Source organism: Balaenoptera borealis (assembly GCF_965194805.1).
Source record: "Balaenoptera borealis genome assembly, chromosome: 9".
Lineage (NCBI taxonomy): Eukaryota > Metazoa > Chordata > Mammalia > Artiodactyla > Balaenopteridae > Balaenoptera > Balaenoptera borealis.
The window spans coordinates 108655881-108682865 of NC_138873.1; the positions used below are offsets into that span (position 1 = coordinate 108655881).

A 26985-nucleotide genomic window follows, 5' to 3' on the forward strand; every position below is an offset into this window, starting at 1 on the left:
TGGGACCTAATAAATAATACCTGCTACGAAATAAAAGGGGCCGTACATGGCAGGCTTTAAAAACAAAACAAAACCTGGAAATAGTTTTCAGCATTAAATAGGGAATCTCTTACATTTCTCACCTCATACCGAGCTAACTTTTGTGGTGCTTGACAAAGCACACGTGTTTAAGGATGTGGTGTGTAAAGTGGCCTGTTTATGTAAGATGCCCACGACCGAATACAATAGTGGAAATGGGACAGCAGTGGAAATAGAGGACAAATGACTACTGCTGCACATAAGCCTAAAACGGGTGTGCCCCTCGCGCTTGGGGACTTTTTCCACTCCGTATTCACAAGTGAATCTCACCTATCTGCAAATTTCGCACAAGAAACCCGGCATGATGACCACGAGTCAGCTCTAACCTCCGGGTCACATTCACACATGACCGTCACTTAACTTCCTCCTTCCCCCAGTGCGTTCAGATGCACAAAGAGGAAGTCGAGACCCACTCGCAAATATCTTTTCTTCAAATCTCCAGAGTGCCAAGGAACTAGTCCCCAATGGACCAGGCAGGCAGAAAGTTACTGGTGATGAGAGAGCCGCATCAAACAACCCACCGAAGGCCCCTGGTAAGAGACGGGAGGTAGGGGCAGGGACGGGGTCTAAGGTCCCAGGGGTCTCGCGCGATGTGGTCCCCACAGCTCCACGAGAGAGGCAGAAAGGGGGATCGTGCCGAAGTCGGGTGCCAGGATGGCGAGATAGACTCAGCACAGACCCGGACCACCAGCCCATCATTTGTCCACGACGTGAACCTGCACATGTGAACCATGGCCTCTGTCACTTACTACCTGGGAGACCTTTGTCAGGGCCTGTGACCTTTGTGAGTCTGTATTTCTTCAAGTACAAAAGGAAGAAAAATAATAATAATAGTCATGAGCTAAAATGGCAGGATGTTTGCCATAAGCCAGGCACTAACCTAAGTGCTTTCCCTGTATTAACACATCCACAGACCCTCCTAGAAGAGTCCATAGGGCAGGCAGGGGTGTAACCCCCCATGTGCAGGGGAGAAGCTGACGCACACAGAGGTGGCAGAGCTGAGAATGAGAGACACAGCAGAGCCTACCCCAGAGCAGCCCGGTTCCGGAGCCCATCCTTCTTACACATCTGCCCTGCCTGCTTCCGGCTGCAGGCGAGAAGCAAGCTAGGTGATTTAGGTCTACATTTAGACAACAGAGCACTACGGCCAAAATGACAGTCCACGTCACGGTCATAATAATAACCCGTGGTCCATATTAGGCGAGGTACCATCACAAACCCAAAGGGCACATAATACTTAACACTGAACAAGCTGAGAGAAGGAGGGGAGACCGAGAACTAAAACAGTCCAGAAAGAATAAAGCAACCCTGACAACTGACGGATCATGAAGGTATTAGTTACCTTTTTTCAAGGATGTCAGATGTGTTAGCACCAAGAATGACCAAAGGATCTTCTTTCCACTCAGGAGGATTTGAGTCCCAGATCCAACAATCGGGACAACAAAGGGGGTCACAGCATATCCTGTTCTGCAGGCTCCTTCCTTTACATAAGACGTATATTTACCCAGAAGGTTTCGGGCAACTTCCTGAACACAGCCCTGGTGAAGGACCCCCAGGTCCTGAAGTTCTCGTAAGGTCATGTTTGTGAGAGACCAGAAATCACATTCTTAATCACATTCCAAGCTCTACGGGGAAAATGAAAAATGGCCCAGCCTCTCAGTGGATAATGAACTAATGACATGATTTACTGTGACCCAGCACTTCGCATTTGTGATTTGGAGTTGAAGTAGATTTCACGGAGGGAAGGTCCAAGGTGTCAGAGGTGGTGCCGACTGACAGAAGAGTAGCATCTTCTTACTGAGAGCCAGGGGAAAAGCCACAGGGACTGAACTAGGGTCCACCTTGGACCGTCATCTACCTCAAAACGCAAAAGTGCATTTGTTACGTTAATAATAGTACCAATAACTAACATTTCTTGAGCACCCACTAGAGCCAGAAACTGTCCTAAGCACTCTACATGGATTGATTTTTCTTTAATTCTCAGAATTAGCCTCTCCGGGAGATGTGATTATTGACTATTATCACCCTTTCGTAAGTGGGGAAATAGGCACTGGGCAGTCAAGAACTTGCCCGATGTCATAAAGCTAGTAAGTGACAGTCAGGACTTGAGCCCAGATGTCTGATTTATGGAACCCAAACTCCCAAGAGTCCACTTTCAGAGGACTCACTTTAGAGGCGGAATGGCCCTAAAAGCTCTTGTTCGGGGACTTGATGGATTTGGGAAACTGTCATCTGAGTACGTTTAGGCGTAGACAAGGGGATGTGAGCTGACCCAAAGCCATAGCCCCAGCTCAGCTGGTGCCTCAAGGAGACTGATAAATATGGACCCTTTGAGCCTGCGCAGTAAAGCACCGAGGAAATTGCACGCTTCAGAGAGCTAGCTTTAATTTTTTCAAGAATAATCTGTAACTCCGATTTTTCACTAAATAATGTCAAATATTCTCTCAATGAAAATGTTAACAAAAGCACAGAAAAAGAAAGACCAAATTTCCAAGTGGTACCAGGAAGGGAGGGGCAAGGGCTGGCAAACGGCAGAAAGGAAACGGAAAAGGGCAGGTTTCAGGGCCCTGAATTGGGAAGTCCACGAAGCTTTTTAAGAAATCAGATTTAAGTGTTAATCCCAAGACCAGCTGCGACAAACTGAACCATTGTCATAAGGGAAATGCAATGAGGGCCAGGCAGAGATGCCAGAGATGCCTTGCCCTACCTTACCACGCGCCCGCACAGATGACAGGTGTGCTAAAAAGCAAAACCACCCGTGGAGCCCCCTGGGGCGGAGCAAGGGCCCAGGAGCACCAGGCAAGCCCGAGGTGAGGCATAACGCGCCCCCTCGTGGCAGCCCGGGACACTGCACAAATCCAAGCTGGTCTTTCTCGATCTTCCCATTTTTAAACTCAGAATGGGGTTTATCAACAGATTTTTTTAAAAATGAGTCACCAGAAATGATCATATATTTTTGATAAAGGAAAATCGTGCTAATAGTGCAAGTTGCTGATCCAAGAACTGTTATCTGTCAACCAAATGCTCAAAGGAGAAACTGTTAGTCTCTCCTATAAATACATAGATAACTAAGTAAATGGTAATGACGATATTTTATCAGCTTTCAAACCTCCTATTCCTACCATTGATAAAGGAGAAGAGCACTCGGTAAATTCTATTTTCCTTTTCTCTCTTCTAAACATCCATCAATGAATCCAGACTTTATTGTTTACTAAAATCTTCTCATCTTGGTCCCATTGAACTCCAACCAGATTTTCTCTCCTTTTCCAATCATAAAGGCTTCCTTTTCCAATCACAAAAATTCATCAGTTTGTGAAAACATCTCGACAGCCCGTGAATCACCGTTTTAGAAAGGCAGTGTTAGAGCTATCTCCAAATGTATTCGTATTTTTTAAAAATTCTTTTAAATGAGAAAGCCAAACCCAGGAGCAATACAATGGATAATTAGAAAGCAATGATGCTTCAGGCTGCAATTATAGCCACAACTGGCTATGTAAGCCTCCGGCAGAATTAGAAAACGATCATTTCTTTTGCTAGATTTCCCTCAACCAAGTTTTCCAAATCCACTGTGGGAGTGTGGGCCACCCCCCTGCACAAGCCCCACCTCCCCGGACTGGTCTCCCGGAAGCTTTGGGGCCCTTCCTGAGCCCTGGCCCAGCAGTGATCAGAGCGTTTGCTGGGAGACTGCAGGCCATTCATGCTCTTCAACTGAACTGGCTTTCTGCCCGAGAGGCTACTTCTGTGGTTCGACCTGGCAGACATTCCCAACGTGCGGCAGCCTGGACTCCGGCCACAGAGCAGCCAGTGTGTAAAGAGAACAGACGGCCAGTGAGAGGACCCGGGCTCTCACACAGAGGCCACTTTGTCACCTCGGTCGACCCAGCTGGGATGCGTCCTTGGGCATGACTTTCGTGAGTAGGAATGTTCAGGTTTATTTATTTGGGGACGTGGGCCTCTGGAGGGTCTGGATGCCTGAAGGAGAAGCTTTTAGAATAAAATGTCAGTTACTCCCCGTGCGTCACGAATCGCTGAAGACCTGGACTCGTTTTCCTGCTGCTCTGACTTTTTGGTTTAAAAGAAAAGAAGAGGGAACTCTCAACTGGGCTAGAAGTGGACAGGACCCCATTCATTCAGAATTTTATAACGAGTGCATTGTGGTTGGACCTTGACACTATTTTTTAAAGTATTTATTCAAGAAAGTAATATTTCAAGCCCTGACATGTATTTTCTCTCAAAGAATACAGACTTGATTTACAGACTATTTAACTCTTCATTAACGTTGGTCCTGAAAGATGGCCGCCAGCCATTATTGCACATCACATGATAAGCACAGGCAAACGAAGAGCAAATCTGTAAAATGTGATCCAATTCAGACCAACCACTCGCTACCAAGGTCCCACCCCATCCTGCCCATTCTTACCTGGGAGACCTGAAGCCCCGGGCAAACCTTTGGGACCTCTTCCTGGAGGGCCACGATCACCTCTTTCCCCCATGTCACCTGCGTTTCATTAGAGAAATGTTATTGATCTATATGTCTATAAAAGTAAAGTTCCATATTTTTAAACTTAAAGCAAAGCCTACATTCAGAAACCAAAAAGTAGGAAGTTGCCACAATGTAGGTCGTAGTAAGTATGTAGCAAGGCAAAAATCAAGTTAATTATATTAAGAGATCTAAGGGGGAAAAAATCAAATGATCATATCTGTAGATGCTGGAAAAGATATTTGACAATTAAACATGCATCCCTGATACAACAGTCAATAAAAAAAAGACTCAGGCTATTTCCTTAACATGATAAAGTATATCTATCTCAGCCCTGAAGCTGGCATAATGCTTAACGGGAAGCACAAAGAGCAGCTTCATTATAGCCAGAACATTACAAAGATGCCCACTTTATCATTATTATTTATTATTTGGTTTGAGCCATCCCTAGTTTCAGATGATATGACTGCTTATCTTAAACCCTAGAAAATCAACTCAAACTCTACTAAAAGCAATAAGAGAATTCAGTAAAGTAGCAAGGTACAAAATACATGGAAATCAATCATTTTCATATATGCAAACAACAATCAGTGATAAGATGTAGTGAACAAAGATCCCACTTGTAATAGCAACGAAATTATCAAATAACTAGGAAAATAAGTTTAATCAGAAATATGCAGATCCAACATGAAAACAGATCCCATTTGTAATAGCAACTAACCATGTGTGTTTGCAAGACAGTTGATTGAATTCAGGGATTCGGCAGCCACAGAACAAAGTTACATGAATTATCCTGGCCCTGCAGAGACCAAACTTAGAAACTTGGCCTCATTAACAAGATGACCTAATACCTTAGTTAACTGGTCCTAAATGACATATGCTGCTCCTAGTACAAGACAAGTTCTACCATCCCATTAGTATAGTAGTATATTATTATTTTACTACATTGTTACAAGATGCAATAGCATTTTGCAACAAATTCTATACATAATCACTTTTTCCACATATTCGCCCAACCTCATTGAATATCGACAGGTTTGTTACCATTTAAAAAACAAAGTCACGTGCACAACAAAAATAGGAAGAACATCTGTATAACTATCTGCGCATTTGTCAAATAGTCAAAAGTCTCTAATTGTGACATGAATGTTTAAAAGTTACCATACTTTAACTTTAGCTGTGAATGTCCTTGTGTGAACATTTTTATGGTGAATCAACTACATTTTGAAAACAATTTAAATTTTATAAATACTGTGAAAGGATGTAGAGCTCAGCTTGAACTCATACATAAACTAGTTGTTTCTTACACTCACCATCAATATGGCCTTACTGTATTAGGAAGATATGACAATTAGCATTTTTAAAACTAACAGCTTAAGCTCTCTTGTTAACTTAGCAATTTAAATATGTCATCTCATAATTTCTGAGGCTGGCAGTGAGAATGTGCCACATTTTCTGAAGACACGAGATGAAGATTATAAATTAAAATGCAACTTTCACAGCGATCGTGACAGTTAAGCACGCTCTAGCGTGAAGCCGCACCAACTTCAAAATGTTGTTTGCGAGGAGTAAGACCACGGGCTCTTTAAAAGGACTATTTTATATATCAATATATGTTACCAAACTTATAGGAAAAGATGGAAATAATGGGCGAAGTGATGTGAGATTTCCGGAGAGATATGAAAACTCTTAAGGAAAAAAATGGTAATTCTAGAACTGAAAAACACAAGATCTGAAAGTAAAAATTCATTGGATGGGATTGCCAACATATTTGGACACTGCAGAATAAAGGGAATACAGACAGCATGGTGACAATAATAAACAGCACTGTATGATAATATAGAATAACATTTTCTCCAAATTAAAAAAAAAGACCCCTGTCTTAGCTTTGAAACTGGTTTTTGGTGGTCAGTCATGGGAAAACACATTTTCGACGAGCCCCGGGACAGAGCCACACTGCAACCTGCCGCAGCCGTCGTGTGTCGGCTCTGCTAACCCCCAGGGTTAATCTACTTCTTCAAACACTGGTCACGTCTTCCTTCAAGACATAGGAAACCTGGCTCAGGGAACTAAAGTCCACCTTTGTTAGCCTATTGTCAGAAAAGACATATAAAAAGCTTGTAAAATAAGCTTTGCATAAGGTATGAAGGGAATAGACAGTTTGAATCAAAAAATAGCTCTTTACGAACAGAGTTGGGGAAACTAGAGAAATTCTCATTGCTCCAAAATTGCTATCGATTTCATCTATCTGGAAGCTATAATTGATGTGTCACCTCCAGGTGAGCAGATTAATACTGGAAAAGGTGAGTCTCAGATATGCCCGGTGTACCTTCCCAAGCCTTCGTTAACACGGGGACACGTCTGCTTGACCCCCATTAAAAGATCTAAAAATACACACAGCCCTCCTCAAAGGGACTTAAAATTAACAAACCATGAACATTTAAAAAGAGTATTGATGACATGAAAGACTGCCTTAATCCTAAGTAAAGTGGACCTAGGGCCAGTCAGATGCCTCTCGTGTTTCTGCTCAAGCATCACATGAAATGAACACACAGCTCTAATGCGTTTGTGTAAAAGTGTGCAAAACATGTCGGTGAAAACCAAAAAAATACAAAAACATGATGGAAGCTTTCAGTACGGTCTGAGGCTATTTTCTACTAGCTCCTGTTAAAAATGTTCCACTGTGTTTTTCAAAGTAACTTTTTAGGAAGAAAACAGTGATAGCCTGAACTGTTAAAAGGTTTGGTAAAATTTATTTGTTTTAATAAAACTTATCTACAGAGCAATTTCTCTGGAAAAAGGCCCTCAGAGCAACTCTATGGCAAACCAAGACTTCCACCATCCCTCCTTTGTTAAGCATGAAAACAAAAAAGCAACAGGTGACAATGAAACACGTCTCTTCTCTGATTGGTGGAACAGTTAAGTTTCAAATGGTGGAGTGTTTATTCTCAAGGAAAATTTGTTTTACTACCTTTGGGTAGTAGAACACTATGTGTTTTCTACTAAGTAGGACTGCTAATGTATGTGGTGGACAAGAAAGGTCAAGTCCAATTACCTAAAACCATACAGCTCCAAATGTATGACAGCATCGACTGAAACAGAAAATCTGATTATTCCTTTCTGCTCACACCCCACATCTTAAGAAGTAGAACTCAGAGGAGATGCTGCTTTAAAGGGACCCAATGCCAAGAAAGGTATGGAGGAGGGCGGGGCGAGAAAGTTCTTTAGCAAAAAGAAAAGAACTATCTCACTTCTAGATTACAGGCTATGTCATAAACACTGCAGAAAAAATAGGAGGAAGTCCCTTGTAACATCGAACTCTGCTTGATGAATGAACTTCGTGCCAGAGACATTTCCCAGGTTCCAAATATAGAAATATATTTTTCTTCCCTTCAAAATAAGGTTCACTACTGGAGCCAACCCAGCCCAACCCAGACACAATTCCACGCTGCGATTCCCAGCTTCCCGGAAAGTGTCCAGATCATGTCACCTTTGTTTCCAGAGCTTCTCAGCCCTGATTGCTTGTTCAGATAACCTGGGGAATAGTTTCAAAGCCTGGGGCCTAGACCAAGTCAATCAAAATCTCTGGGAACGGGACCCAGACACGAGCAGCGTTTAAAGCTCCTCGGGTCAGTCCCGCGCGGAGCCCAGGCTGGAGAAGGCAGCCCTCGGCAGGCTCTCCTGGTAGAGCAAGTGCACAGACGTTTTCCTGTCTTAGGAAATGAGATGGGGCTTCAGGAGCGGGCTCCTACTCACTCAAAGTTAAGATCGGCCCCAAATATGGAGACTTCCTTTTGGCCAGAGAAAACAGAGCTGTGATCCTCTTGGCCCTACAAGGTGGTCCTTCCCTGGGAAGGCGGGAGCTTGCCTGTCGGGTAAGGACCACCCTGCACTTGGGCATTTCCCCTGCGGGCCCCTCTCCGGAGTTGCTGACTCAGGGGGTCTTCGGTGATGCAGTGCTGCAGGGACCACTTTTTCGGAACCGCTGTACTTCAGTTCACTTCAGTGAACTCACCAAGGCAGAGGAGGCATCCGTGGGCTGGGGCAGCACAGGGCCAGCCCAGCCAGCAGTCCGCCCACAGCATGGAGCTCCCTAGACTGGTTTATGGAGCGAGCGGAGCCCGACCACGGGGAGAGCACCTCCGCTATGGATTCCTGAGCGCAAGCTCAAAGCAGGACCAAGATGAATGAATGGCTGAGGGGTTCTTTCAGAGAAGAGGTCCAGTTCTCTTTAAGGTGAACTTGGAGCTCTCTCCATATGATTTTGTCCAGCCTCCAAAAACATGGAAATCGTGCCAGGTTTACAAGAGGCCCCAATTAGGGCTCATTTTGTTTTTTTTTTAACACGCATCTCTACACATGCCAAAACAAACAAAAAAAGTAATTAACAGCACTGTTCCAGCTGAGGGTGTCGTGAGCCAAACACATCAGCCATTCATCTACAGATCCAGAAAGGCATCTTGCTTGACCTCTGACCATTAGCACCATAATATTTATCCCTAATTGGAACACCACTGCCTAAGAAACCAAAGTCCCTCTCTTGTTTTTGATGCCACGTTTTTCTGAAGTTCCCGCAGAGAGCTGTCAGTCGCTCATCATGATGCAGAAACTCTGCACTTTTAGTCCCTTCTGTCGATTATCCCAGGCCCACCGGCCCCCGTGCTGACATACTCACATCATCTAGCAAACAGCATCAGAAGCAGCCAGTTCTTCTGCAAATTCTGCAGAATACCTAACACACTCACAATCCCTCTTTCCTACAAAATACTGGTTTCCAGGGCTTAACTTGCTTTAAATAAAAGGAGAAGAAACAAACTCCCTCACACCCTCTCACATGTTAAATAAGGAATAAAGTTGTACCTCAGAGCCGAAAATTTAAAAAAAACCAACAAAACTGATATCCAGTGTCACTCTTTAAAAGAAGAGGGAGGCGGCTTTGACTCATGCTCTGATTTTTCTGATGTCCTGCTAACAAATTTTGTTACTTGCAGTAACAGATACAAACATTCGAGGGCCAGTTGCCGTCTTAGAAGAGCTCTACAATGATATTAAGGTCTCAAAAAAACAAACAAACAAACAAAACTTTAAAGATCCTTTACCAGATCCTGTAAAGTTTATCTTGAACTATAATTAAAGCAGTGTAACTGTAAAAGATCAGTACCAAAAGTCAAGAGACCTTAATTCTGGTATTGGGTCTACTGTCGTCACACACCAAGGTCAAGAAAATATCAAACGATAGTTCTCTAATCTTTACCATCACCACAGTAAAAGAGAACAATCCATCTTCTTGTCTCATAGATACCTGGCCCTTTAAGACAAGTGAATTCATCTGAAAAAAGCCAGTGTGTGTTCCTGGTTCCACGTGGACAAAATGCCTTACCTTTCGCTCCCCTCAAACCAAGAGCCCCGGGGGGGCCCTTCATGCCCGGGAGGCCTCGAAGTCCCATCTGGCCTGGGAAACCGTTCTCTCCAGGGGGGCCTGGGGGACCAGGGGGGCCAGGCCGCCCGGGGAGGCCCGAGGCTCCGGAGTCTGGACGCTTGAGACTTGCAGCCATCTCAGCAAAATGCTCTAAGAGATAATAAACAAAACAGTCCAGGGAAGTCAGAAACATGAAAGCGATTCAAACGAAAAAAGAACTATTTCAAGTGCCTTTTTTCTAAATGTGTCACCAGAGCTTCAAAACTGCTGGTGAGGCCTGAATAAAGCTGGGTCATTTCCACGGGCTTTCTGCCAGGAAGTTTCACTGGTGCTGCTTTGTTCAGCCCTCCCTGGATGGATCTGGTCCTGCTGCTGTGAGACAAGGGGATAAAAGACCTTAAACTTCAGGGCTGAGCGGTGTCCAAAGAGATAAGTGTGTCACCTGAACCTGGCTGGTTACCTGAAAAGCCAGGATGAAAAGAAAGTGAGCTTCTCAACACAGGAAGAAGTGGACATCCAGAAGCTTCTCAAATGCAAGGACATTGTCCAGAATTAGTACTGAGATACCATTTGAGACCTAGGCTCACCTTTTTAGCTTGGAGATATTAAGTAATATGAAATACCCTGAGGATTCATGACTTTCTATTAATTCTCCTTCTCAAAAGTTTTTCTGTGCTTGGAAGAGACACCAGACATTAAAGAAAGCCTGCTTCTTAGGAATGGTCACTGCCTGTCTTAAAAATTCATAACTGTGTAGGGTCTTTCAGGAAGCATTAAATAGATTAAGAAACATCCACTAAAACCATGGAGAACAAGAACATTTTCCCATTAAAATAGGGGAAATACTTTAGTGTAATTTTTTTTTTTAATTTAGGGTGTGAAGGAGAAAATGAATTGGAAACACATTTCTCAACAAGATTTTTAAATTGTTCAAATGCAAGTATCCTAAGTTGGCCTTATTTAAGTAAGAGTTCACATAAAGTCATAATTTTCTCAGCACTTAATGTTTAAAATGGAAATATTCTTTCAAGATAAGATGTCTGCGATATTGGTTTTCAAATATAGAGGGAACCATTTCATTCTGAAAAACTTTATGATTCTACTAGACAAATTATACTACCTCCTGGACACACAAAAGATGAGTGTTTCTTCATGATAGAATTGGTTCCAACCAGAATCAAATAATAAATAGCAATCTCCACAGGCTTCTTCTGGGCAGAAGTCTGCCAGTTACTTCTCATATAATCTATAGAGAGAGCCTAGGTCAGTGCCAGGACACACCAAGTGGTAAGATATTAAGAGGGGAAAGAGCCTCAGAATTTGTGTTCCAAAGGGGGGAAAAAGTGTCTGTATCTGTGTGTGTGCATGTTTTCTTGTAAATTAACCCCACTGGCAAAAAAAAATGCAGGCGAGCCCAGAAAGGTAATATTTTTCCTTGAGGCTATAAGTTATTGCACATGGCAAACCACTGAGTTCAAAAGACATGTCACGTTCTATATCACCAATATAGAAAGCATAAAATAAAGATATTTCCAAGAACCTAAGTTATTTAGCCTTTATAACATTCTTTGGAGAGTTTGAAGAAGCCAGATGTATCCAGGAATTATAAAATACTAACATAAAACTAAATCAATGCATTTAAAACGCCAGAACAAAAAGAATGAGTCCATAGTTTAAGTATTGAGGAAGTTAAAAATCTAAACATTAAAGATGTTAAAAAAGAAACCTATTATTTCCTTAGCACAAACGCATATACCGATTAACTAGAACAGACGTGAAATTGCTGTTATTCAAAATCCCCCGCCTTTACAGCACGCAAAAAGCCAAGCGGTGATGATTTATTTACCTCGTATGACTCTCATGCAGACCTGCTTAATGTGCTGGTCCGTTGGTGCCCTGCCCTGGGACAGAAGAGACAGAAGCCAGTTTGTACATGGAACCACAAAGGGGACATTGTTCAATGGTAAACCGACAGGCTGGGCAAGGGACCAGGTGGCTGGAACCAGAAGAGCTGGCCCCATGCTGCTGAGCCGCTGAGGTCTGGTGCTACCCCCGCGCCCCCTGCCGTGGGATGGCATCTCCAAAGGGAAACCCCAGGGGCTGCCCAACACTCACGGGAGGGCCCTGGATCCCGGGCAGGCCGGTGGCGCCCTGTTCTCCCTGCACGCCTCGCGGGCCAGGTGGTCCTCGCGGTCCTTCCTCCCCAGGCAGCCCCCGGCTTCCTTCGGGTCCCCTCAAGCCAGGCTCCCCGGGGTTACCTGCCTGGAACACAAGGACACGCTGTAAGTCCAGGCTAGACGCAAGGAATGCGTCTGCTTCACGTTGATACAAGCGCTGCCATGAAACTGCGGGTTTACTTACGCTCTGTCTCCCAAGACGTGTTTGCTGAGAGCTTACAAAGCCTCAAGGTAAACGCACGTAATGCCACACAGCAGCTCTCCAATCTCTTAGAATTCCAGCTCAAGGAAACGTGTTAAAGATCTTTCTTTGGGGTATGGTTATTATTTCAAAATGTTAATGGGAATAATATATTTTAAAACCACATTCTTCACACTTGAAGTCACTTCTAAGAGCACGTTAATTTTTAATAAAACGGGTTAACTTTTTCTGGCCACAAAAAGGCCACTGAGTTCACAAGACATGTCACATTCTCTATCACCAATATAGAAAGCATAGAATAAAGATATTTCCAAGAACATAAGTTATTTAGCCTTTATAACATTCTTTGGAGAGTTTGAAGAAGCCAGATGTATCCAGGAATTATAAAATACTAACATAAAACTTAATCAGTGCATTTAAAATGCCAGAACAAAAAGAGTGAGTCCACAATTTATCTAAGTATTGAGGAAGTTAAAAATCTAAACATTAAAGATGTTAAAAAGAAACCAATTATTGCCTTAGCACAAAAGCATATACCAATTAAATGTTTCTTCTGAAAGCAGACCACTAAAAAGCATCTTTAAAGTCCTCATCTACAAAAACTGCTTTAAAGAGAGGCTAAATTAATTCACTTTTTCTTAAACTACCTCTGGTGGAATTTGTGGCAAAGTAGTTTCAGCGGACTGTTGTTTTCAAAATAAAAACGAGAAGATAAAAGCACAGGAGACATGGAGGGAACACCACTGCTCAAGATCTGAATGTTCATAAAGCAGCTCAATCCTGCTTCTTTTCCATATGCAACATTTATCTAGGAAAAGCCAACTTGTTCAAAAGCTCACATGCTTTAAACTGAAGGAATAAAGGTGATGATGCAAGGCTTTCACTAGACACATCTAAAGAAAGCTCATGGAGTGTGCTTCTTCCAATCTCTCTTTATATAAAAAAAAAATTGATATTCATCTTAGTCAACCTGTCAAAATTGCCTCTATGAAGAAATTATGGCTTAAAAGATTTCCAGAATCAGGGTCAAGGGGGAAAGCTAAGGATGTGTTATGGAACGAAGGCTGGGGAATTGTCGGGTGACTGGTATGCAAGACCATAGCAACTTCTAAAAAACCCGGAGGAGAAGCCAAAATGAATTCAGAATGTGCTAAAAGAGCTGGCGGAAAACAAAGGAGGCCAAATCAGAGTGTATTACCTTGCTGGCAACGTCTGAAATTTTGCTAGAACAAGGAGCAGGGCATTTTTGATGAAGAGATCAAGGGCCAACATGACCGGGATGTCACAGGGCCCTGGGTCTTTGGGAAAGAATTCCTCACTTGAGGAGGGATATGCTGATGTAGAAACGAGAGTGCAGACCTCACCCACTTACCAGCTTTGTCTTGCTGAAATCACTGAGAAAAGGAAAAGCTTTTCTCTTAGTAACTCTTTTCCCCTGATTCTGGGACGGTGCACTTCAATTTCATCTGTATTACTTGGGTAATGTCAGGAAAGACAGGGGTAGGAGGGGAGGTAATGAATCAAGAGCTCATTCCTAGTATTATATCCAAATTTAAATGAAATTAACTCATTTTCACACCTGCATTGTTCATCCACTTTTTTCTTTTATAACTTGAATTCTCACCTTGGAACATTACTGATTATTTCTAGACAGTGAAGGAGGATTTCCATTACCAAATTCTATCAAGGTTTACTCTTTACATTGTTCTCGATCCTAAACGATTTCTGTCAAAGATTCTTAGGCATAAAGCTGTTATTTGAAGCTTGAGACTGTCACGTGGTGTTTAGAGGCAGTATGTAAACAGGTAAGATAATATAATATAATAGCTTCCATCTCAGTGCTGCGTGAAGAGCCCAGGGCAGGGCAGTGTAACCAAGGCTGGGTGGGTCCTCCCGGAGAAAGCTGAGCTGAGGATGGTGCTAAATGCTTAGGTAGAAGGTACTATTCTAAGGAAAGAGAAAGAGTGTCCTGGACTAGGAGAAGACCACAAGGCATTAAACAGCATATGCCAAGTAAAAAAGAACCACAGACAGATGACATTCCAGAGAGGTCGGACCACTTCATCGAAGGCTTTGTATGCATTTGCTAAGAGTCTGAATTATTCTCTAAAATGTTATTCTTAAAGGGTTTTAAGCAGAGGAGGAATAGATAGTGGGCTTTATCTTTTCATCTAGATGGCATTGGCTGTCACGAGGATAACACGTTGGACCAGGACAGAGAGAAGTCGGGGGCGGGGATTCCAGAAACAAGAAGACTTGGAGATTAATGGAAGCTGGTGATAGATGCACTTGAGATTGAAGTCTGAGCTTCCTCCTTTCTCCTTGTATTATCTTAAATTTCTTATTTTATTAGATGTGCGTTCCTTTCAGATTAGCAAGCCATTCTAGATTTGCTATTAATTGATTCTAGAATTCTGAATACATCTAATCTCTAAGGACATCAGTTTAGTTTCTGTAAAATGATAAATTGAATGAGATGGTTATTTTCTCGCTCTAATAATTATCTGTATTTTCTTAGGTATCATGCCTATATCTTACTTCCCCAACGAGAACACACAGAAGATTAAGAAAATTACTGAAATATTTGCAATGCTATGACTGACAATGAAATTCACTCATGTTCTTGTCACTGCAGAGCACAGGTCAGTTCTTATAAAATAACCCATTTGTGTAAGAAATTACGATGTATATTCAGTATAATATGAAAAAAAAAAAAAAAACTTCCTTTAGAGTGATTAGGTCAAAAGGCAGATCCATTTACAGTGTTGTGAGGTTTTTTCTTTGGACTAATCCACTACTTAAAGAATAAGTTTAGATGTTAATTTCCTTAAAGGTAAGTCCTTTTAGAATTGAATTTTCTAGAATGATTTCATAAAGCAGAGCATTGCATTTTCTACAGCTTTATTCATATTTTTATTTTTTATACCGTTACTGTTCATTATACTTACAGATCCCTTTGGGCCAGGTAATCCTATATCTCCCTAAATCAATAAAACAAAATTATATTAGAACAATGTTTACTAAAAACTCTAAAAATGTTATCATGCTGCCAAACTCAATAGAAAACCATGAACAGAAGAACCATGACACCACAGAAAAAAATTAGATTCACAATTTGGATTCTGGTCCCAGCTCTGCTACTTAACTTCAGGACCCAGTGTAAACCTGGTAACCTCCCAGCCTTTGGCTAACTTGTCTGTTAAATAATAGGGTTGAATCACAGCTCTCCAAGGCTGCATTCAGATTTAAAATGCTAGGTGTGGAGAACTGAAATGTGCAAGTCAAAAGACATTAAGCTAGCATGCTGTTATAAAACATAATAGACATTTAAACCAGATGACTTCATTTCTGAAACTCTAACAATATTTTAAACTCATCCCCAAAAGTCTATCAAACCAAATATGCATGCTCTTATGCTTAAAAAAAAACCTTGACTATCTCCCACCACTAGTTCTAGGTATGAATTCAGCTCATCTTAGCACGTCAGTGCATGTCCACTACAAAACAGGATGACTTAAAACGTCCCCTTAAGGACCTCCCTGGAGGTCCAGTGGTTAAGACTCCACGCTTCCAATGCAGGGGGCACGGGTTCGATCCCTTGTAGGGGAGCTAAGATCCCACAAGCTGCGCAGTGCGGCCAAAAATAAAGAAACAAAAATTTTAAAATAAATAAATTAAAAAATAAAACATCCTCTTAGCTTATAAAATGAACAGTTTCAACAGAAAATAAAATTGAAATCACCCTTTTTCTAATTTACTTAATAGTTAGGAAGCTTTGCCTCATTCGGATGTTAACTGAAATCCTAAAACTCTGAATAAAACACTATCAGCATTTTCTCCTGTACTAAAAGCTCTCTGAAACTATTTTCTGAGAATTCTGTCACACACACACCCCCAAAGGACCAAGCATAAGTTTCCACACGAGGTCCCGTTAGATGGTCTCTTAACCATAAGGATAAGCCAGCAGACCTAGCAGTGCTGTGGAGGTGATGACTTGCTCTCCTCCTCCCCGCCTTCCTGGAGATTTAGCAGAAGCCTCCCCTGGAGTTGGAATCACTTCTTTGGAGGGTCTTAGACTCCAAAAGGCCGTGGAGAATACCCACGGTCAAACTTGGGGGCCTCAACTCTCTAACTACAATAACCTATAATACAAACTATAATAAAGCTTTAATTTTGTTTCCGTGATGGGCACTTTTCATAGACTTGTCTACAGCCATATAAGAATCACCTTGAATATCTAGATGGAAAACCACAAGAAAACATGCCCTCCAAAGGGAACGCTTTGTCCTCCCAACACTTAAGGCCACGTCTATCAATGTTGGCGTGTTTCCCCTCCACTTTACTTGATCTTGGGTGCGATTCTCGGGGGTTGTTTTTTAGCTTATGTAAGAAACGTATTACCTTTAAAGAAGTCAGCAAGGATAGCAAGGTCAGAGAAAAGAAAAAGTATGTATGTTTCTAATACAGTTCAAAATCAGTGAGTCTCCATCAATAACCAGAAAAAAAAAAGTGTCTTACGAGTTCACCCTTTTCTCCCAGTTCTCCCTCTTCACCAGAGGCACCCTAAAAATTAAAAGTCACATTTTTAAAATTCTTAGTTCCTTGGCTCAATTTTAACCAGTCAACATTGAGAAGCATTCAAAAGTCCCTGCGGTGCCCCCCAAGATCATGCAGAAATACGAAATGATCTCAGTGGTTTTCCTATCTAGCTGTCAGGGGCTTGTCCAACCCAGAAAACAGCCCAGAGAAAAGCCAGAAGGTGAAGTTGACTTTCTGCTAAAGTTAAGGATTAATGACTATATCCAGCAATTTTATAATTAGGTAATACTTAAAAAGGGCTCTTACAGTTGAAAAAAAAAACAACCAAAAAAAAACACCAGGGCAAGGACTAACTCTAATTCACATGCATTGTTTATTTGCTAAGGGCTTGGTAAAGAAAAAACAAAACATTATGATGCGGCTATGGAAGGCCTCATCAGACTGGAGTAAACCCATCTGTTGCGTAAGAGAGACAGGGCCATTCTCTTCAAAGGAAGGACCATGTGTATTCTTGAAGGCAGAGCCATCATTCGCTCCGGCTTATTAAAATGGTAGATAGGGCTACAGACCAAATTAAACCCTGCGTTTCACTCACTATGAAGTACATTGAGCCTCCACGTTTTACCCACACCGCAGATCAGCCAGTGCCCCCTGCTGGTAAAGCACATTAATGCACATTAAGCGCTGCATTTCACACGTGGCACCTACCTGTTCACCCTTTGGACCAGGTTCACCAACTACACCCTGTAATGAATAAAATATACTTTTTCAGTGTTTTGAGGTTTTTAACTATATAATTTCAAACGAACCAACTCCCCTTATTGGGCTGGTGAATAGGAACAAGTATGAATAATCCCCATCGCCTCACCACCTAGCAAGAGTCAGGTCAGACCTGGAGAAACTGACAATTGTCCAAAAAAATCACTGGCAACCTGAAGTGTCCTCTGATCACATCCATGTCAAATGTAATTAGTAGGACTGGAAGTTTAGAACTAAATAGGAGGTGTGATTACAGCTGAAATTTTTACTTTACTCAGCTTTTATTTTTCCCTTCTGATAAATTACTATATTAATAGATTTTTTTGTTTGTTTCTTAATCTCAACTCTCAGTAATTTAAGATATCTTTCTTGATAGCTCTCTATGGTAATTTCTAGAAAAAATCTCCATTGGGCCAAAAGCGACCTTGGTTTCTCAACATAGTAGAAATCACCCTTCCAAATAAGGAACTTTCTGGGCAGCTAGGTATCTTACCCTGTCACCTTTCATTCCAGGAAGTCCAGGGGGACCAGGCAAACCGGGGAGGCCAGGGCTGCCGAGAGAACCCTGAAAGACAAACACAGAGTCCCCAGAACCACTGCTACCGAAACATTGAAAGCACATAAGCCAGACGCAACCTTGGGTGTGTGGACTCCTGTCTAGAATAAATGTGCTATGTTGGTTTAACTCTGCTTCTCAAATTTGTCACTCTCCCAACTCCCAGGAGAAGAGAGCCAGTCGCCCCCGACTCCATCCCACCTCTGAGGTCCCCAGCTCCAAGGCTAGCACCCCTTCCCAACAGTGGGCTCTTTGAGCTGAGTCCCCGCCTCGCTGGCTGTGTAAACAAGCACGGCTGGAGAAGTAAAAGGCGGCATTCACGCACTTGCTCTCCAAGGCCAAGAACAACCAGGAGCCAAATGTAGCACTTTGTATCTCTCCCAGTTTTCCAATAAATGCTACAAACCACGCTGATTAAAATACCCTTTACGGGTCTCCTAGATTTAATTTGAAATTCCTCATTTACATTTTCACACATTCACATAGGAATAGAAATCAAGTAAGGGTGATTCAATTACCCTTTGTAAATTATTTTTCTCTCCTCGCTTCTTTTAAAAAATTTATTGTGTTTCGTATGAAGCAAATAAACGGCCAGGGACTAGAAATATTACTTACCAGTTTACCTGGTAGTCCTGGGGGTCCTACTGGTCCTTGTTCACCTCTACTGCCCTAGAAACACACAAACATGATGGTCAACTAGACAGTTTGCCGAAATGCAAATGTTTAATCACTATTTCAATGAAGTAACATGCTACCTAGGTTTTTGTCTAAATATAAAGGTCACCAAAGTATTCTCCCCATCTTCAACTGAAGGCAGAGACCTTTATATTAAATGCCTGCAGCCTCCTCAGTGTTCATCCTGAGTTCTAACAGTCCTAATGCTGTTTGTTGTGAATACAGACTGTTCGATGGACATCATACCTGATACATCTACAAGAAATGGCAGTTAGGAATTTTCAGCATCTACTTCACCATCCAAATTAGATTATGGTGACTTGTGTACATGCTTTATCCTCTCATTTAGACTACATGTTCTTGAGGTATAGGTATAGTAAAATTTTGAATTTCACATAAATGTGTAAAACACAGAGTAAATTTCACGTCTACAGTACATTTTAAAGCAGTATCTGGCAAATGATCTTGAACCTCGAAAGAGTGAAAAAGACACAGGACAGAGATGTTCGCCTTCAAATTACTACTGTAACTTCAAAAAGACATAAACAGTAGAAATTTATAAAGTTTCTGAAAAATTCTTTGTTCTACTCCTTCTAATCATGTCTTAAAAGATTAAATAGACTTTGGAAAGTACAATTTATAATGTAGATACACCAAAAGCAACACTCTAATTTCATTTTGTGAGCCAATATCAATTTTTTATTTGAAACTCTAAGCCCTTTGAGAAAAGGAAACACCATGAACTCTTCAATTTCTTTCTCTGAGAACTTCATACACTTGTATGCAGTCTGACAAAAGCTTGTTTCATTTCTAACGCAAGTTCAACTAAGCTGAACACTGAGGTTGCTGGATAAATAATCACATTTCCTGGATGGTGTACACAAAATGAAGGTAGTCTTTTGAGTTTGTTTTTCTTTAAAATGACATGACAACTTCATATTAATGTTTAATATTTATAAGTGCTTCTGATAAGATTATCCTGATCTGACCCATATGTTATTCATTCATCTATAAAAAGAACAAAATGTCAAGATCTATAAACCTTCTGCATTTTCAGTTGCTCTAAAGGACTGAGAAATGTATGCCAAATTACAAGTCTCTAGCTATAATTTCATGGCAGTTGTTTCATATGACTTATAGGTGATTTAAACAAAATACTCTTAAATGCTTTTCAGAAACTTTTATATAAATGTTCTGTCTAATGCATGAGTTTGAATAATACATTGGTACGGAACCCTTGTGAGCAGCTTGGAAGCCAGAAGCAGTGCCCCACGAGGACGGATGTTAGAAGGATATATTGATAAGTCAGGTGAAAACCAGCCACTATGATAGATTCTTCTATGCATCTCTACACATAAAGATTGTGTTTCACCCCATTAATATGACCCAGCACTTCAAAGTTCAAGATAGATTTTCTTCAGTACATCTGCTCTGCTGGCATTTTCAAATTATTTCTGAACTGCGTCCTGACTGAAATCCTAAATGTCATTGAGATAAAATGACTTTAATTCACAGAACGATTAACAGTCATTGGTGGGAAACATAATTAATGGTGTCAGAAAGGGAAAGCAAAGTTCTCGATACAACCTCAAGTATTCATTTCTAAATAAATGAACCATTATGCCATCTTATCCAAAACAAAGATGATTAATATACTCTTTTCCTCTTCCACAAACCAAAAGGCTAAATGAAAAGAAAGGACTGTATAACCTTTCATTTACTTTTGGAGAGATTAATTATCTTTTCAGTCAAAGACAAAGATTTTCTCTGCTGGAATCTTATTTTCTCTGTCTTTCATGAGCTCTTATTATTCAGTTCAGAAGTCTTTTCCAAGCCCCGGCAGCCCTTGGTAATACCTACGAACGGCTCAGAACCCAGTCTAGCCAGCCTGCTCTGCTGACCTGTAGCCGTGACAGGGCAACACACGTGGGACCAGGGGAGGGATGGGTGAAATTACGGGCATTCACTTTTCTGTCCCTGCACAAGTAGACAGCGTGTGGGTCCTCATTTTTATTTCATGTCTAGCTTGTAAATCCTTGGCTATTCTGAACTTAGGTATTTCTATAGAAATCATCCCACTGTGCAAAAAGGTAATGTTTATTTTCACAATGACCAAACAGCTACAAAAAAAAAAAAAAGTTAGGGCAAGATATTCTCGTGGCCATTCTTATGATTTCTATGTGTTCTAGAAACATGCATATTCTTCCTCTAAGTTCTTTAATTTCACCTGTAACTAAGATGAACATGAGCAATTGAGATATAAATAGTAATCTCTAAAAACACACAGGTTAAACTAAATACATCCTGCAGGGAGCAATTCACCCTAACCTGGTAACAACAAGAGTGCTAAAAAAATGATAAATCTCTTCTGTTTCAACAGCTATGGTGAAACCACATTCTCAGATGTGGGCCAGAGAGGCTGGTGGGGAAATGGCTCTTCTGTCCCATGGCTTATATTTACAAACCTCTTGACAAAAGTTATGGGTTTTAACAAGAGAATCGGAAGGAACCAGAAAAAAAGGCAACATCCTACCACTGAAAATGTGAAGACCATAAGAAAATGCTCTATTTTTCTCTTGGGTGCTCTGTGCCACCATATTTATCTCCAACATGTTAAGACACATCTTCCAATTCATCCCTATCTAAGAAGCCAATCAAGGCTTAAAGAAAAAAGAAAAGATGCAGATCCTCTACCAGTGATTCCGAACCCTGGCTGTGCATCAGAATCCCCTGAGTAGGTTTTAGAAATATATTTCACTGGTGTCTTCACCACCCCACCTCCCCATTCCCCTCCGCATTCCACCCCTCTCCCCCAGGTCCTGATTCTGTAGGTCTGGGGTAAGACCCAGGAAATTGCTGGGGCTTATGTTCTGTTCGTTTGTCTTCACCAGCTTTACTTAGATTCTTGTTAAATGCTCACTGTGAAAGCTCCATAAATACTAAAATTTGCTAAATGTGTTTTGTGCCATTAGAATTTGCCAAGCTAACTTCAAATAAAAACATCCAGCGGAACCTTGACTTTGGAGGCATTAGAGGGTGGAGATGGGGACTTGGACACTGAGCCCCAAGGCCAGGTCTGAAGTCTGGCTCTGCCATGCACCAGCTGACTCCAGGCAGGCAACTCAACCCCTCTGTGCCTCGGTCTCCTCATCTGTATAATGGGCTTTTGGGAGGATTTAATAGATACATGAAGTACTTAGAACAACGTCCAGCTCATAGTAGGCACCGCAGATGTGCTAGTTATTATGTTTATCCAAGGAATAAAGACATCAGTCAAAATGATGGTTTTTAATCAAATGTTCCATTAAACGTTCTTTTCTCTTCAAATCTTCCAAATTTCTTTAAAAGCATGAGTTATGCTTGGAAAAAACCAGTCTCTAGTCCTCATTTCTCGAGTTTCTGTCAGATCACTAAGAAGGCGCCTTTTTTATAAACAAATTCTAGGAGGTATTTTGTAAAACTCATTTTAATAAATACAAATACTTCAATATGGAAGTCTCCCTTTCAAAATGGAACTATCAGACTTCTAAAATACCACCGAAAAATGCATTTTATTATACTTGGGTTGTCATAATTATTTTACCAAAAAAATGGATTTTACTCCACTGTGCTCTAGATTGTGATGGTTGTTGTATTTGCCTGATAACCCAAAATGCTAAGTAGCTGAAGAACGAACATTATCCTTAGTACCTTGCCAGTTTCAGAACTGGGAAATTATAAATCTCTATACTCAGTCTGTAGTCTACACTAAATGCCTCTTTCTGGCAAAAAGGATGTTCAACCCAGAAGATGAGTTATGATTGCTAAAGATTGCTGCTTTTACAAACCCATTTTCATATTAACATTGGCAGATCATATTAGTCCTACTACAGGGATAATTTTTAGGCTTGCCACAGAAATATTTTTTAAGATTTATTCAATTTTACAACATTGTGTATTTTGTATTTCTCTCCAGTGTAGGTTTAAATATCCCCTCACACAGAAACAGAGGACAATCTGTTTACACCATAACCATCACAGCTGCTTCACGAAGTGTTGACAGGGAGAATATTCCAGAGTCTGGTGGGGTAGGAAGGCAGCTTAGGTCACTCAACAGCACATCATGTGGGACCTCTGTGTTGAAGCTGTTGGTGATGGGGTCAGGGTAGAAGACTTCAAGAGAGAGGAGACAGGCTTCCATACTCCACGAGTATATAGTCTTCAGAAAACTGGGGGTATATCTGTGTGGCACTCATCCCAGTTGAAATCACGAGAGCAGAGCAAACACAACCCACTCAACAAAAGCCCTGGCAAGTTCTGAGAAGCCTGGAGGAGGAAGATGGACCAGGAGCCACTACACGGTAGGACCCAATCAGAGGCCCCAGCCACCTGCTGGCTCTAAACCAGGAGTCACCCAGATGCATGTGTAAACCCAGGGGAATGTGACAGAGAAAGCCGGAAGGAAGCACAAGACAAGTGGTAAAGATACGTGCTCATACGTAATCCCTAGAGATGCCAAAACTCCAATATTTTTTGCCGTGGCATTGGTGAAAGTTGATGGAACAATGGTGAGGAAAGGGGAGAAGAGAACTTTAATTTCAAAGACAGACTTCAGTTAACCTTGATTCTTTCACAGGACACATTAGAAATAGGTTTCATTCCTTCTACTCGGCTTCTCAATTTAAGATTTGCAGGAAAAACTGATCAAACTTGTGGGGAATAGGTGACAGTGTGTGAATTTACCAAGAAAATGAATTTAATGATGTAAAATGAAAGAATAAATGTATCTTTCAGTAAGTACATTTGGTGTAAAAACTCTGATCCAGAACCATAATATTTATAACCACTCATGATACTCTTCTGAAAAATTTATATTAGGTGAGAAGTCAATTATGAACAGAAGCAGCATAGCAAGATTTACTGTACCTCCCATCCAATGCATTTCAAGGAATATTTATTGAGGACGACCTTACAGCAGTAAGTGAGAAGTCAATTATGAACGGAAGCAGCACAGAAGGATTTACTGTACCTCCCATCCAATGCATTTCAAGGAATATTTATTGAGCACGACCTTACGGCAGGCCCCGAGGAAAGAGATGTAGGGAACACAAACGTGGATCAGACATGTTCCTGACTTCCTGCAGTTTCCACACGACAGGGCAAAAAGGGACCAAGGGTTACAGGTTCAGAATAAGGAGAGATCGCTTCTATCTGGGGGGTAGGGCGTCATCAGAGATGGTTCCGTTGCAGAATTAATACTTCAATTGTATCTAGGAGGGCACATGGGATGTCCAGTCAGAGAAACAGAGGAAAAAGCCATCTCCTCCTGTGATGCAGGGCATCCCAAAGAAAACAGGCAGGCTGAGAAGTGCAGAGAGTGTTTGGGAATTAGCATGAAGTCTAGCTTGGCTGGAACACAGGCTCTGAGCAAGGCAGAAATGGGAAGTAAAACTAGGGGATAAACAGACAGTTTAGGATTTCAGACTTTCCTTTATTGTCCGTGGAAATCCACTGGAGATTTTTAAATGAAGAAGAGAAATGATGCTGGATGCTGTACTTTGCAAAGACCAATATGGAGGCACGTGCAGACTTGGAGCCCTACCGTTCCCCAGGCATTTACGTTTGTCACCAGGACTGCGGGGACACGGCTGGAGTTCTAGATGCAGGACACCCTGCGATGTGCAAGAGCCCTGGAGAACGGAGAGATATCCCAGGCAAAGTACCAAGAGAACCTTGTTGCGAGCCGCAGTAGAAGGAAAGATGGGAGCAGGGAAGGCAAATCAGGAAGCGAGTGCAATAATCAAGCAGCAGTGAACCACCTGAGCCAGCGGGTGGAGGTGGGCTTAGAAAGAAGAGTCAGACAGGAGGCTTTAAAGAGGAGGTGGTAGGGGCTTCCGTGGTGGCGCAGTGGTTGAGAATCCACCTGCCAATGCAGGGGACACGGGTTCGAGCCCTGGTCCAGGAAGATCCCACATGCCTCGGAGCAACTGGGCCCGTGAGCCACAACTACTGAGCCTGCGCGTCTGGAGCCCGTGCTCCGCAATGTCGGCAACAGTGGGAAGAATGTGGACGCTTAACAGAAACTGAACAAGCAAAACCGGAATCAGGCTCAAAACCCTGTGCAGCATAACTTCCTCGGATCCGCCTCCGTCCCGTGAGCAAACTCAACACCGCCTCCACCCCACGCCCTCGCTTCCGAAGGCCGGCCTCGAGCCCTGAGCTGGGGATGGGCCGAGCCCGGTACACCCGGGCGGCCTGTGTTCCGTGCCTGGTCCTGCCATCAGCAGGGGGACCTACAACTGGACTGCTTTCTGCCCTATAACGTGAGCACGCGATGAAATAGTCAATTTTCTCAAAGCTCCAGCGCCCTTCCTCCACACCGTTCAGTCTTTCTGATGCTTTAGAAATATGATCCAGCTATGACCTCACTGCTTTGACAGTCAATGGAGGGAAAGTATTTTAATTAGAAATTCACAGCCTCCCAGCAAGAGAGAAGAAAAGGATAAGTGAGGCGTGAGGAGCAGCTAGTTTCACTGGCTGCAGAGAAACGTCTGGACACCGCCCCGGTACAGGTCAGCTGACGAACATCTGTGAGAAGTGGAAAAACTCCACTCTCCACTCTCATATCGCAAGATACCTGGGATATTTCACTTTTCTGAAGCATGAAAATCCTCACTCAACATACTCAAGAGATGCTCTTTAAAAAGTAACAATGATATTTGGGAACGTTTCTGTGTTCTCACTTGGAGTTCTTTGTGTTACCCAGCAGGCTTTGAAACTAAGAACTTAAAATCAAGACCAGGGGGAATTTTTTAAAGTTAAATTTGAGTGCATCATGTTTCGTTTCCAAATCAGTTTCTCTCTAAGGGTTAAAATGTATCTAGTGAGAAAATATACATAGCTATATTTGCTGCAAAATAGACACATTTACAAATTCACACTAAAAGAAGTCTGGCAGGTTCTCAAAAGATTAAAATAGAGTTATCACATGACCCAGCAATTCCCCTCGTAGGTATGTACTCAAGAGAAATGAAACAAGTCAACACAAAAACTTGTAGAAAAATGTCCACAGCAGCATTAATCATAATGGCCAAAAAGTGCAAACAACCCCCATGCCCATCGATGGATGAATGGATGAATAAAATGTGGTACGTCCATACAACTGAATACTGTTTGGCAATAAAAAGGAATGAAGTACTGATACGTGGTACAGCATAGAAGAACCTTGAAACATTATGCTAAGCGAGAGAAGCCAATCATTAAAAAATCCACATACTGCATGATTCCACGTATATGAAATTTCCAGAATAGGCAAATCTATAGAAAGTGGATGAGTGGTTTCCTAGGTTTGAGAGGACTGGGGGGAAAAGTTGAATTGCAAGTGGATCTAGAGTTTCTTTTTGAGGTGATGAAAATGTTTTAAAGTGGACTGTGGTGATGGTTGCACAATTCTGCAAATGTACTAAAACTCAGTGGATTGTATACTTTAAACGGGTGAATTATATAGTATGTGAATTATACCTCAATAGAGTTGTTTTTTTTAATCACACTAAAATATTTCCTTCATCACGGGATGAGAGCAGAAAGGGTCATCATGTTTTTTTTTTAAATACTTCATTTTTGTTTCCACTTTCTAGGGGGAAAAAAAGCATATTGTATATCTAAGCAGCATTCCTGTTCCATTGTTTATCTGGATTATCACATGTTAAAACATCAGAAGGCGTTCCTGGATGAGTTAATGGATGAATGAATAAAGGAAGGAAGGAAGGAAGGAAGGAAGGAGGGAGGGAGGGAGGGAGGGAGAGGAGGGAAGGAAGACCCAGGAAAGCCCGGGGAAGGCACTTTGGGAGGGGTCCACAGAAAAGGAATACTCACAGGGAGGCCCCGAGGTCCTCGGGGTCCCACCTCTCCTGGCGGCCCCTGGCGGCCCTGTTATGAGGAAGGCAGGTAAAGAAAAAGTTAAACTCCCTAACCCTTTGCTTAGTGATTACAACAGGTTACAAGGCATGAAAAGGTAACCTATGGCAACTTACCGGTTTGCCTGAATTCCCCAGTTGCCCGGGCTTCCCTGGAGAACCTGTGTTACCCTGAAGGTAAAATACAATATTTAGAGTAATCCAG

General features: G+C 41.9%; 1 protein-coding gene across 2 annotated transcripts in view; it reads right to left on the reverse strand.

Annotated features, from left to right (window-relative positions):
* COL9A1 (collagen type IX alpha 1 chain) overlaps positions 1 to 26985 on the reverse strand; it is a 95470-nt gene that overhangs the window by 4485 nt on the left and 64000 nt on the right. For both annotated transcript variants that reach the window (XM_082405062.1, XM_082405063.1), the window contains 11 exons: positions 26898 to 26951; positions 26740 to 26793; positions 18826 to 18879; positions 18148 to 18219; positions 17604 to 17639; positions 16875 to 16919; positions 15305 to 15337; positions 12093 to 12239; positions 11824 to 11878; positions 9939 to 10127; positions 4499 to 4576 (listed from right to left, as the gene is read on the reverse strand). In XM_082405062.1, the coding sequence (XP_082261188.1) occupies positions 4499 to 4576; positions 9939 to 10127; positions 11824 to 11878; positions 12093 to 12239; positions 15305 to 15337; positions 16875 to 16919; positions 17604 to 17639; positions 18148 to 18219; positions 18826 to 18879; positions 26740 to 26793; positions 26898 to 26951 (817 nt within the window). The remainder of the gene's footprint in view (positions 1 to 4498; positions 4577 to 9938; positions 10128 to 11823; positions 11879 to 12092; positions 12240 to 15304; positions 15338 to 16874; positions 16920 to 17603; positions 17640 to 18147; positions 18220 to 18825; positions 18880 to 26739; positions 26794 to 26897; positions 26952 to 26985) is intronic.